Source organism: Phycodurus eques, chromosome 10, assembly GCF_024500275.1.
Source record: "Phycodurus eques isolate BA_2022a chromosome 10, UOR_Pequ_1.1, whole genome shotgun sequence".
In the NCBI taxonomy this organism is placed as follows: domain Eukaryota; kingdom Metazoa; phylum Chordata; class Actinopteri; order Syngnathiformes; family Syngnathidae; genus Phycodurus; species Phycodurus eques.
In genome coordinates, this window is record NC_084534.1 from 16995578 (window position 1) to 17009945 (window position 14368).

A 14368-nucleotide genomic window follows, 5' to 3' on the forward strand; every position below is an offset into this window, starting at 1 on the left:
TTAACACAGATCCTTGTAAATCCTATAAATAGGGTGCACGCTGTTTAGTGAAGTGTACGTGAAGGCGAAACATTTGTGACATTTTTTTTCTCGAAAATTTGACCAAAGTTAAATGTGCAAGTATTTACGAGTTAAAAACAATTTACCACCAGTATTGTGAAAGCAGCGATTAAAAAGCTGCAAAAAATAAATCGCCATTTCGTTTTTTGATGATACGTCATATGACAACACGTGATAATTACTTACGTTTCAAACGTAACTTTTAATGAAATCCCATACTTGACCTCTGCGAGGCTTAATGCACCTTAAAAAAAAGCATACGTTTGAACCTGTCATGAATTCAACTTCATGAAACAAACGTCTCGCCAGCACAAAAAGGTGAAAGCATACGTTTGAACCTGTCATTAATTCAACTTCATGAAACAACTTCACATCATTTCGACAGCAGAAGAACGCGAGTGGAGAAGAGAGCGCAGATGCCAGTTCCCATGCGATTGAGCGCCATCGTCGGTCGGGGTGGGACTGTACCACTACACTATCACGGGGTAGCTTTTGTTAAATATGTATACATATGTCTCCAAATGGAGTTTATATGAGAACAAAAAAATCTTCCTAGGTTGATTCCAAAAAATTGCGACTAACGACGTTCGCCTTTGAATAATAACTGATCTCATCCTTTAAGAAAAACTGATGCCCACCCTCTCTGTTGAGGTAGGTGGTCTATCCAGGAAGCTTAGCCAACTGTTCGGGGAAACCACCGTAAACAAAGTATCGTTTCTGATCCACCGGACGGTATTTGCAAACCGGCAACCAAATTTAACACCTCTTCTTCTTCATGCTCGCCCTTTTAATTGTCGTATGAACCTGCTGGGCTGCATACGCCGTGTCGAAACCGGAAGAGGACATTGGTGTCTTGACAGATTTCACCCAAACAAGCTGCAGTCAACCACCGGCGCCGCTTTTCCGAAAACATGTCTGAGTTCCTTCTTCTGCTCCTCATCGTCGTCGTCCTGCTGTGCTTGCTGGTGACCCTGGGGGGCTACCTGATCTACTCGGGCCTCCTGGTGGACGTGGACGTCAAGACGGGACCACCCCCGATTAGAAACGTGACCGTTGCTTATAAGTTCAAAGAGGGAGCCTACAAGGACTGCGGGGAAGCCTTCACCGAGACGTGCAGCATTGGACCCAAGCAGAGGACCATCGCCATCTTCTATGACGACCCCGAGCAGGTAGGCGTGCGTGTGTGATGACATAACACAACAGCACTTTTGTTTCATAATAAAAGTAGTGTTGGCAGGGGTTTTCCTGGCACAGACACAGAGGTGGTACCATCTCTCCCCCCCAACCTCCCACTGGCACAAGCAACCACTTTTTTTTCTATTTATTTACAGTGAATTACAATGGCTTACGTACCAATGGCCTTATTCAACTATTAATTTAACTTATTTATCCAGGTAAAGCCTTTGACAACAGATTCTCAGTTGTAATGCTGACCTGGAAGCGAAATAAAAGCGAACACAACTACATTGCAACGCCCTTGGTTGTGGAGGCTGACACGGTCACTGATGCACTTCAGTCGCTTTATTCCAATGAGTGGTAACACAACGCACATTCGTACAAGAGCTGCTTTCGACTACAACTCAGCTCCAAGCACTCCAAACACACAATCCCTGACTTGAGCCAACGGTGAAGCTTAAATGTCCTTTGGGCCTGCGCTTTCTTCTCTTTCTTCTGTTAGTTCAGCTATATTACACTGTACAATAAACTGTAGAATGTGATGTACATATTTACATCATATATTACATTGCATTTGCTGAATAAAAGGTTCATAACAGGCTAAAAACGTGTGCAATGATCATGTACAGTATGCCGCTAACTTTCTAAACAAAGATTAAGATGAATGAAGTGAGTTGTATTTGTCCAGTCGTAAGGGGCAGAAAATGAAAAGAAGATCGACAAAAAGTACCGCAAACTTATTGAACGACGGGGTTAATACAACTGCTGGAACGGAGAGTGCGGGTGGTGGTATGCATGGTGAGCAGAGAGTGAAGATTGGGTGGGGTCTTTTCAATGAATTCTAGATGAACATGGACCAGTGAGTTTGTGTGCGTGTTTGACGAGAGGGCCAATAAACCAGGGAGTACAGGTCACAGTAGCCCCTGTGACAAAGTGGATGGCAGCGTGATATATGCTGTCTAGTTTGTAAAGGATTGTTTTTGAAGCTGTCTGTATAAAATGGTAATTGATTATTGAGTAATTGATACTATGGCTACATCTACTGAATAGTTTTAGAATAGATTATCGATTATCCCATCAAGTAATCCATTAAAAATGTGATTTGCATTATTATCTCATTCACTGCAATTTTTTGTGTTTGTATTTTTATTTTTTATTTTTGTATTTGTATTCGTCAACTGGAATCTAAGCGTTTACTGCCCCCGACAACTATATAGGTTTTCAACTGTTAGGCGTGGAAGAGGATCCCTCCCAGCTTGTCTGTTTTGTTCAAGCTTCTACATAACTAATAATGATAAGGGGGTGAATCGCAGCTAGTCACGTTGATTATGACGGAGAGAAATGCCAACTTGTTTGAAGTTGGACAAGTTTAAGCACCTGACACTCAGAGTATGTATATGTATGATATAAACCGCCATTGTCTCTCACTAACCTACGCTAAAACAGCAGCAAAGTCACATTTACTGTAAATTTTTGCATGACAAATACTACTAAGTAATTTAACACATTCACTGCCATTGACGGCTTTAGAAGTCAAATATCCATGTTAACTGGGAAGGCTGGCATTCACTGCCAGCCTTCCCAGTTAACATGGATCACGACGTATTCTTATACTGTTGCCCAAACTAAATGTTGTTCGCAACCTTGAAATGTCATTCAATAAATGTACAGAAAAAACTTGTAGGCCATACATGAAAAACAAATAAATACAAATAATCAATCAATCAATCAAACGAAAAACACTGAAGTGAGGCTGTAACTGAGCGTACATTCTGGTGCCATATGACGACATATTGTTATGCCGCTGCCCAAACTAGTTTGTAAAACGCAAAATCACGTTTTTCAGGACATCGTAAACCAAGCATCCCCTGTATTCCCCCTTTTTGTATTTTAAAAGTCCCATATTTTGGCTATTTAAACCTCCATAGAGTGACTCTCTAACATGAACTTAGTATAATAGTGTCAATTTCATTAAAAAAAACACATTGGTTTTGTCATACGACTGTCCAGAAAAGGTCCCTCCTACAGCTACTTCTGTTTGACACAGTTTTGTATCCGCTTTGTCCATATTTGGCGAACACTGCTCCCTTTCCTCTGATTGGTTGGCTCCGTGTAGAAGACTCACTTGTGAGAGCATAAGCGTTTGTTATGTTGACAGCGCTGGCTCTGGAGCGGAGAGGTAGGCAGAGATCTTCGCTAGTGACATAGATAAGCTCAAGCAATTCGAATGACCCGATTTCAGGCCTCTCGGCAGAAAAACATCTGGAATTTAGGAATGTGTGGATGTTTTTAATTCATATTTCACATGTTTACTGAGGCACCATAAAGCCAATATAACATCCCAAATACTAGAAAAAGTTGGTTTGGTAAAATATGGCACTGGTGTGCTCAGCAGCAAATTTTGCTTCAAAAGTCACCCGATGGGACTTTAGGTAATTTGCATATAGTGCAGTGCTGAACTCTTTTCATTGAAATTAAAATACCATCTTAAAGCAAAATGTGGTACTTTGTGTTATATATTTGGTGCCTGTCAGTAATCGCGATTAATCAAAATTCATAAGTGTGATTAATTGATTAAAAATTGAATCGATTGACAGCCTTAATTTTAATCTGTTCCTCTCATTAAGTGAAGACTTGTAAGTGTAATGTAATTAACAACATTTCCATGGTTTTATCACTTGACATGACTGCCTCCATAAAAGAAAAGTCTGGCCTCTCGGGTTTGAGAAAAGGACCCTGGATGATGAAACCGGTCAGCTGTTAAATGCCACGTTGCACTGTTGATGTTTTCCACCCTCATATGCTGGCTGCGGGCTGCCTCACTCCAAAGTTGCAAAGATGCAAACAGAGTCTTTCCACTGCAGAGCTGACACAGGAAAGGCACACTTCACTTGCGGCATTCCAAACAGTGGTAAATAACATTCATCCAGATGGAAGTGAGACATGAAAGCATTCAGTTAACAAATGTTTTAGACCACCACACAATGTTACGTTTATGCCACTGCTGCTGTGATGGTTAATGAAACAGTATGTAGAAGTTCTTTAACTGAGATAATATTTTTAATGGTACGTTATGAGTGCTCTCTTGGAATTGTTGTTTATTATTCTAAAGACAAATGGCTTTTTGGTAATTTTTGCGAGCATGTGTATCCCGGTGAAAATGCATGTATAGATTGGAATACAGAGTAGAGGTTTCATGATTATCTGAAGGATTTCCCATGAAAAGGGTGCAAGGGCCAGTCCATTCTCAAGATGATTTGTTTTGGCTTACGAGTGTGGTTAAGACACAAATTAAAAGTCCTATGTCAAGGCGGCACTGCTTTCCTGAATCATAAATGTAGGTGTAAAAATGTGAATTCAGTTTGAAATTGTAAAACAGAAAGAACACACACACTGGTGAAATGTAATACAACTTTAAGAGTAATACTATTACATGAGGTGATGCTTTATATTAAATTTCTGCACCAATAATCATAGTGATACACTGTTGTGATTATTTGTTACGCGCTTGGCCAACTGTTTGCCACAATAAATGTTTTCAACGCCAGGAGCATAGTGACCTAGTCTATAGCCATCTATCCTTTTTCTTTTTTGCTTACTGACAATTAACTTGTCAGTAAGCGAGACAGAAAGTCAAAGAAAAAACAAAACACACAGGGAAGAGTTGATCCTTCATGCTGGCTCAACTGAGATTTAAATTTGAAAAGTTTTAGTGTACTAAATGTTAAACCTCTTTCAGTCTGAGCCTGAGGCAATTTGTAGAAACGTTGCTCACAGCTTTCCAGTCTGTCAGTGGAAAGGTTGAGTGTAACTAAAGTTGTGGCCAGAGGCTCAGTGAGGAGCTTTTTTAGAACATTTCTGCTGATGTCATTGTTGTTGGATAGTCTGGATCACAAGGATGCTTTTATCAGAATCAACTTTATTTGCCAAGTATGTCCAAAAAAACACTCAAGGAATTTGTCTCCGTTAGTTGGAGCCGCTCTAGTACGACAACAGACAGTCAATTGACAGAGAACACTTTTGAGACATAAAAACATTGAGAAAAACAGTCATTGAGCAATAAAGGGTTGCTAGTTATCTGGAATGACCCGCTTCATTTCTGAATAATAATTTTTTTTTTGACTTTTACGGGAATTTGATTAACAAATGTTACATGTGATACAAATTTGGGTCACAATGTTAGAGAGTTAGCAGGAACTACTCTACTGGCATTCACCTAAGCCGCATTCATGGCTATTTTCCCATGTTGGCTTTGTTCCATTTTACTTTGTCAACCATTTTACAGTCTATTTACTGACCACCAGCCACACACAAAAGAGAGAAAAGTTGCTTTAAGATATAAAGTATAAGTGTCAGTTTTGTGCTTTATTCTCGCTCACAACACATTTGCATGACTCACAGTGGATGTCTCTCCAGGGTTTACATAAGGAGTGTCTTAAGTCCAGATTTCATGTCATTAAGTCTTGGGTTATGCATGTGTTTAGGGTTATGAAAAGCTGTAAGCCTTCCATGAGATTTTTTTTTTTTTTAGAGAGAGAGATACAGTTGTGCTCATAAGTTTATATACCCTGGCAGAATTTATGATTTCTTGGCCATTTTCCAGAGAATATGAATGATAACACAAAAACCTTTCCTTCACTCTTGGTTAGTGCTTGGGTGAAGCCATTTATTATCAAACAACTGTGTTTACTCTTTTTAAATCATAATGACAACATAAACTATATAAATGACCCTGATCAAAAGTTTACATACCCCAGTTTTTAATACAGTATATTGCCCCCTTTAACATCAATGACAGCTTGGAGTCTTTTGTGGTAGTTGCGGATGAGGCTCTTTATTTTCTCTGATGGTAAAGCTGTTCATTCTTCTTGGCAAAAGGCCTCCAGTTCCTGTAACTTCTTGGGCTGTCTTGTATGAACTGCACGCTTTAGATCTCCCTAGAGTGGCTCAATGATATTGAGGTCAGACTGAGGTGGTCACCCCAGAACCTTCACTTTATTCTGCTGTAGCCAATGACAGCTGAGCTTGGCTTTGTGTTTTGGATCATTATTATGTTGGAATATCCAAGTACGTCCCACGTGCAGCTTCCGGGCGGATGAGTGCAATTTTCCTCTGGTATTTTTTACATGCTGCATTCATCTTGCCATCAATTTTGACCCAAGTTTCCCGTGCCTTTGCAGCTCACACATCCCCAAAACATCAGCGATCCACCTCCATGTTTCACAGTAGGAATGGTGTACCTGTCATCATAGGCCTTGTTGACTCCTCTCCAAATGTAACGTTTATGGTTGTGGCCAAAAAGTTAAATTTTGGTCTCATCACTCCAAAAGATTTTGTTCCAGAAGTTTTAAGCCTAGTCTCTGTGCTGTTTGGCATATTGTAAGTGTGATTTTTTTTTTTGTGTGGCATTGGCTTTCTTCTGGTGACTCGACCATGCAGCCCATTTTTCGCCAAGTGCCTCCTTATTGTGCATCTTGAAACATCCACACCGCTTTTTTTTCCAAAGTCCTTTATTTCAGCTGAAATCATCTGTGGGTTTTTCTTTGCATCTCGAACAATTTTCCTGGCCGTTGTGGTATACATTTTTGTTGGTCGACCTGATCGTTGTTTGATTTCAACAGAATCTCTCAATTTCTACTTCTTAATTAGAGTTTGAAAACTGCTGATTGGCACCGTATACATTGTATTTTATTTTTTTTCATCATAGGTATAGCTCACCTTCGAGAGACAAAATGATGATGATGATGACCAAATAATTTCCACCATAATTTGCTAATAAAGTATTTGTTCAATAACAAAAGTTCATCGCAATACTGTGTTATATACTCTTTGTTGGCAATGACAGAGGTCAAACGTTTTCTGTAAGTCTTCACAAGGTTTTCACACACTGTTGCTGGTATTTTGGCCCATTCCTCCATGCAGATCTCCCGTAGAGCAGTGATGTTACGGGGCTGTCGCTGGGCAACACAGACTTTGAACTCCCTCCAAAGATTTTATGTGGGATTGAGATCTGGAGACTGGCTGGACCACTCCAAGACCTTGAAATGCTTCTTACGAAGCCACTCCTTCGTTGCCTGGGCGGTGTGTTTGGGATCATTGTCATGCATGCTGAAAGACTCAGCCATGTTTCATCTTCAATGCCCTTGATGATGTAAGGAGGTTTTCACTCAAAATCTCATGATACATGGCCCCATTCATTCTTTCCTTTACACGGATCAGTCGTCCTGGTCCCTTTGTAGAAAAACAGCCCCAAAGTATGATGTTTCCACCTCCATGCTTCACAGTAGGTATGGTGTTCTTTCGATGCAACTCAGCATTCTTTCTCTTCCAAACACGATAAGTTAAGTTTTTACCAAGAAGTTCTATTTTGGTTTCATCTGACCATATGATAGTCTCCCAATCCTCTTCTGGATCATCCAAATGCTCTCTAGCAAACTTCAGACGGGCCTGGACATGTACTGGCTTAAGCAGGGGAACACATCTGGCACTGCAGGATTTTGGGTCCCTGGCGGCGTAGTGTGTTACTGATGGTAGCCTTTGTTACTTTGGTCCCAGCTCTCTGCAGGTCAGTCACTAGGTCCTTCTGTGTGATTCTGGGATTTTTGCGCACCGTTCTTGTGATCATTTTAACCCCACGGGGTGCGATATTGCGTGGAGCCCCAGATCGAGGGAGATTATCAGTGGTCTTGAATGTCCATTTTCTAATAATTGCTCCCACAGTTGATGATTTCTTCACACCACGATGCTTACCTATTGCTGATTCAGTCTTCCCAGCCTGGTGCAGGGCTACAATTTTGTTTCTGGTGTCCTTTGACAACTCTTTGGTCTTGGCTATAGTGGAGTTTGGAGTGTGACTGTTTGAGGTTGAGGGCAGGTGTCTTTTATACTGATAACGAGTTCAAACAGGTGCCATTAATACAGGTAACGAGTGGAGGACAGAGGAGCCTCTTAAAGAAGTTACAGGTCTGTGAGGTCCAAAAATCTTGCTTGTTTGTAGTTGACCAAATACTTATTTTCCACCATAACTTGCTAAGAAATTCTTTAAAAATTAGACAGTGATTCACAGTGATTGCCCCCCTCATTTTCTCTCATAGGTGAGGATACCTATGATGAAAATTACAGGCCTCTCTCATCTTTTTAAGTGGGAGAACTTGCACAATTGGTGACTGACTAAATACTTTTTTTGGCCCACTGTGTGTGTGTGTGTGTGTGTGTGTGTGTGTGTGTGTGAGTGTGTGAGTGAGTGAGTGAGTGAGTGAGTGAGTGAGTGAGACCACCATATTTGACTGTTGGTATGATGTTCTTTTTCTGAAATCCTGTGCTACACTTACGCCAGATGCAGAGACACACACAACTTCCAAAAAGCTCAACTTTCATCTCGTTTGTCCGTATAATATACTCCCAAAAGTCTTGGGACTCATTCAGATGTTTTTATTGTAAAAGTAAGACAAGCGATTATGTTTTTTTTTTTTTTGTCAGTAGTGGTTTTCGCCTTGGGACTGTGCCATGAATGCCGTTTTTGCCCAGTCTCTTCCTTATTGTTGTGTCATGAACACTGACCTTAACTGAGGCAAGGGAGGCCTGCAGTTCTTTAGAAGTTGTCCTGAGTTCCTTTGTGGCCTCCTGGATGAGTCATTGCTGTTCTCTTGGGGTAATCTTTGTAGGCCTGCCACTCCTGGGAGGATAATGGCTCTCTCTATGGTTCACTGGAATACTAAAGCTTTAGAAATGGCTTCTGTAACGCTTTCCAGACTGATAGTCAAGTTTATTAGTTTATTTCTCGACTGTTCTGGAGTTTCTTTGTATCATGTCATTTTATTGCAGCTTTTTTAGATCTTTTGTCCAACTTGATTTTGTCCGGACATATTCTCTTTAAGTAATTTCTTGATTGAAATTGTGGTTAGCCGCAATTCATGGTTTAACAAGGAGGGTAATTTGAATATATATATTTTTTTCCCATTTAAAAACAGCATTTTAAGTTCACTTGGGTTATAGTTTTCTGATATTTACATTTTGTTTTGATGATCTTAAAATTAAAGTGGGGAAACTATGCAAAATGAATAAGAATTTAAGAAGGGGGCGAATACTTTTTCACGGCACTGTACAGACTACGACAACACTCAAATTCACATTTATGGATAATCTAGCTTTAGTCTTCAATTAACCTTGCATGCATTTTTTTGGAATATGGGAGGAAGCTGGAGTACCTGAAGAAAACCCACCCAAGAAGAGGGAGAATATGCAAACTCCACACAGGAAGGCTAAAGGCCGCTTCCGAACCCGTCCTCTCAGAGCTGTGAGGCGGATGTGTTAACCACTCGAACACAGTGCCAAACACACAATTAAATCACAAATCTAATTGTTAAAAGTATTTATTAGTTTGCATGCATGTTATTCATGCTGTATGGTAGATTTCCTTTGACTATTTCCAAGATTTCCTAGCTGAACTGCCCATGAAAAGTTGTCGGAAAGCCAAAAAATGTCCAACATTTGCAACCTTACATGTAAACATCCCATTTCAAGTCATCCTGGTAAACATTTCATTTTTGGCCTTTTTAAAAAGTTCTAGAAGAGTTGACAATGTTAAAAGTGAACACATCACATGCTATGCTGCAACCACAGACCGCTACGAATATGCAGTCTTTCTGTTTGAAAATGAATCAGATTATCAGTTGCCTAATGGCAAAGGAAAAACTAAAATGTATATTATAGAAATAAAATGTAACGCAGAGTTTGAAATTAAATAGTAATTAACTGAACGGTTTTCCAACAGTGCCCGTGAGTTTATGACCACAAGATGGCAGTATTATTGCAGGCTTTGAATTCTGTAGCTGGACCGTGCTTCCCATCCGTGCTTCCCAGTTGCAGCAATGTGTGATGCACAACAGAACTAAAATACAATATAGGCAGCATGGTGGGTTCTTGTGGTTAGCATGTCTGCCTCACATTTCTTAGGTTCAGGGTTTGAATCTCGCTCCTGCCTTCGTTTGTGGTGTTTGCGTGTTTTTCCCGTGCCCGTGTATGTGTTTTTTTCCCCACATACTCCAGTTTCCTCCCACATTTCAAAAACATTATACGTTAAGTTGTTATACATACGTTAGATTCATTTAGGACTTTAAAATGCCCATAGCTGTCAATGTTAGTTTGAATGGTTATCTGTCTATATAGGCTCACTGGTGACCGGTCCTGGGTGTACCCCACTTCTCTTACTAAGAGGCAGCTGGGAAAGGCTCCAGCTCACCCACAACCCTAATGAAGACAAGCGATACAGAATCTAGATGAAAATGCAATCTGAAACCTGCATTACTGGCTGTAAATTGTTTGTCCAATATTGTTGCAGTATGGATCACAGATAATTCCGTTCAGTAACTTAAGTATTGGCTCATTAGACACTCATTACAGTTTCTCAGTGTCCAAATGTTGTTCATTTGACAAGTATGACAACTGTGCGGTTTAAACTGTCTGCGTTGTAACTGACCTTCTCTTCTTGCATCGTTTAGGTCTTTGAGTCAACATTGGCCAATTAGCACATCATCTTGTTGCTCCCCCTTGAAGTGTTTTGATTTGTTATGCGGATCCATGCTTGTGACTGTTTGCAAATGTGCATGTAATTACAAACACAAACCTAAGGGATGGAACAGTTTAGCCGGCTGTCATCTGCTGGTCTGCAGGTGCACTAAACGAACATAGATCAGCCACATTTGAGGATATTGTTTACAATCAAAGAGTATCCTGAGGGTAAGGGTTTCCTCCCTGTTCTATCTAGTGCTGCTGTAACAGATTCCCTGATGAGGTAAACAAGCTTTTGTTGTGTAGCAGGGCGTAAAAAGAGTAACCACTTCATAGGCAGGCTGTCTGCAAGATTCATCATGGAGAGTGGGCAGAGGCCTGTCGGTGCAATAATTTAGCAGAGCGTGAGCAGCTCACAGATAGTTGGTCTTTTGAAAACATGTGGAACCTCTAATGTCCAACATAATACATTCTGTAGCCCTGATCAACACCTGATTTGTTTCTACAGTAATATAGACAGAGCGATGTATTTTATCATTAAAAGTAACTTGTTTTACATATTTGACATGTTAACTTTTTTCTTATTACCTCATCTACAAATGACAGTTCATCTGTACATTTTAAAAATCAAATTGAGCAAAAAAGTCTGCAAACCCCTACTTGAGATGCTCCATCAGCTGAAGTCCCATGTAGTAAGCTGATGCCATGTGTGACTTCATGTCCAATGACTATTTTTGTGTAACTTTTCAGCAGAGGTGGGTAGAATAGCCAAATATTTTACTCAAGTGTACTGTTATTTTAGAATAATATGACACAAGTAAAAGTAAAAAGTTAGTCATCCAAATATTTACTTGAGTAAGAGTAAGAAAGTACTCAATGAAAAATCTACTCAAGTAAAGAGTAATTTGTAAGTAACTAAAATCAGAGCATGAACATCAAATAAAATAAAATTTAAAAAATAATAATATATTGGAGTTGACACACACCTGGCACCATTTTAATTTTTAACTGCCCAAACACCAACACATGCATTGGGCCCTACAGAAACATTGTTTGCTTTATTCGTTTCAATGACTTCATGAAGAAACTGTTGATCAGACTTATTGATTGTGTGTGCGTGTGCGACACCATAGGGATAGTGCTAATGTTGCCATATCCACTGCCTAAACAACAATAGAAACATCTGCAACTTCCCGCAAGCCGGGTTGACTTGTTGCGCTGGCTGTGGCCGCTCCACCGTTTTCGGATGTGAGTGTACTAAACCAAGGTGGGAGGAGCATTAAATGTTGCGCAAACGCGTGTTCATTGTGTATAAATACTCCCGCAATCAAACTTGTGCGAGGAAGGCGAGGCGAAACGAAATTTGGCGTCCCTTGTGAACATAGCATAAGTCAAAAGAAGAATGCTTGTTGCACGCTATTTTGCGCGGCCCAAGCTACCTACGAGCTACAGCGGCTAAATACAATACTGAGCCGCAGAGGCGTTGTCAACGCAGCATAAGTCACTAATCATTGCCTCCATGGGGGTGATTAAACTACACTTGTGACAAGTATCGTTGTCACGAAGGGGAGACAAGGAGTAATTAACAGGAGAAAGACGGGGATGCCATGCTAATTGCTAAGCTACCGTGTCATGAAGTCGCGAAACACCAAAATAAGTGATTGGGTGATAGGGTACGCTTGTCACATAGGACTGGCTGGAACCATGATATCGTGGACAGTCCCCAACTTTGAAGGACAAAATATCAACCAAATTAATGTGTCTAGAGAGAAAATACAGTAAAAAGGCAATAAGGCTAGAAGTTTAGGGGCAGGGTTTAAATTATTTTACCATGGTGTAGATGGGAAGAGAAATGGAGTAGGGGTTATTTTAAACAAAGAGTTAGCTAAGAATGTCTTGGAGGTGAAAAGAGGATCAGATTGAGTGATGAGACTGAAACTTGAAATTGAGGGCGTTATGTATAATGTGATAAGTGGCTATGCCCCACAGATAGGATGTAACCTAGAGGTGAAAGACAAATTCTGGCAGGAGCTAGACGAAGTAGTTCTGAGCATCCCAGACAGAGATTGTAATGGACATTTTGGTGAAGGAAACAGGGGAGTCTTCAATCAACCTATCATGCATGTTTTTGGGATGTGGGAGGAAACCGGAGTGCCCGGAGAAAACCCACACAGGCACTGGGAGAACATGCAAACTCCACACAGGCGGGGCCGGGGATTGAACCCCAGTCCTCAGAACTGTGAGGCAGACGCTCTAACCAGTCTCCACCGTGCCGCCTCATTCCAAGTTTAATGCAATAAATACTTTAAAATAACAAATATTGAAGCCGTAATTTATTAATGATTATGATTAATAGAGGGCGGCACGGTGGCCGACTGGTTAGAGCGTCAGCCTCACAGTTATGAGGAGTGGGGTTCAATCCCCGGTCCCGCCTGTGTGGAGTTTGCATGTTCTCCGTGTGCCGCGTGGGTTTTCTCCGGGCACTCCGGTTTCCTCCCACATCCCAAAAACATGCATTAATTGGGGACTCTAAATTGCCCGTAAGTGTGAATGTGAGTGCGAATGTTGTTTGTTTGTATGTGCCCTGCGATTGGCTGGCAACCGGGTCAGGGCGTACCCGCCTCCTGCCCGATGACAGCTGGGACAGGCTCCACCACGCCAGCGACCCTAGTGAGGAGAAGCGGCTCAGAAAATGGATGGATGGATGGATGGATTAATAGAGTAATGATTATGTTGTGTAATTGAACACTATGCAGAATTATTTTTTTCTCCTATTACGTAATATACTGCAATAATTGTTCCGCGGTAATGCTCTTGACAATTTTAAAAATATGGAAATTCCGACAGATTGTTCTACAAGTGAATTTGTATAGTTGGCATCTCTGCAGTCATCATAATTTTAATTTCGGTCTTCCGGCTTTTGGTTTTTGGCCTTGGGTTCCCCGTTTTCAGTTTTGGTCAAGAATTTTTATTTTGCTGTGTTACTATGAATAATGTGCTCAATGTCCATGTGTGTTTTTCTGTTGCTCATAAGATTCCTTATGGCAGGCAGAGGGGAAAAAACATTTCGCACATTGATGTGTGTGGGAGTGCCACGAGGGATGATTTGAGGTGCGGCGCTGCCTGGAAAGAGATGTATAAATTGGTTGTCGTCTGACTCACCTTGAGAGCCTCGCAGTGCACCAATTCATCAATGGGAATTTCTGAGCACCCGGCGCCACTGCATTGGCAGTCATATTCATTAGCATTTTACCACTGCTTGTATGTCTGTCGACGGAAACAACATGGAAGGTGGCCGCGGTGACAAGGCGCCTGGGCAGCTTTTATGGCGAGGAGCCGCCATTTTTAAATGCGGACAAAAAGATGAGAAATAAATGTTTATACTCTGTGGTGCGCTTCTCCAGGTTCCAGAGTCAATGTTATTCAACGCTGCCAACACGCCGACTGTCCCTGTCATGAAGCACCCATTTTCATGTTTATGAACGACCCCATAGAGAGCAAATGCAAAATGAGCATGCAGCCGTACAGACTGAAAAATGCTGGGGCAATGTTTTTTCCCCATCATGATGTCTGTGCTCAAGGATGCTCCATTCATCTATTTTTTTTGCTGCAGACTAAGACA

The 14368-nt window shown here is 41.0% G+C and overlaps 1 protein-coding gene across 1 annotated transcript in view; it reads left to right on the forward strand.

Annotated features, from left to right (window-relative positions):
* Nucleotides 1–711: 711 nt before the first annotated feature.
* tex264a (testis expressed 264, ER-phagy receptor a) overlaps nucleotides 712–14368 on the forward strand; it is a 76949-nt gene continuing 63292 nt past the window's right edge. The window contains exon 1 of the mRNA XM_061688966.1: nucleotides 712–1229. Within this exon, the coding sequence (XP_061544950.1) occupies nucleotides 972–1229 (258 nt within the window). The 5' untranslated portion in view covers nucleotides 712–971. The remainder of the gene's footprint in view (nucleotides 1230–14368) is intronic.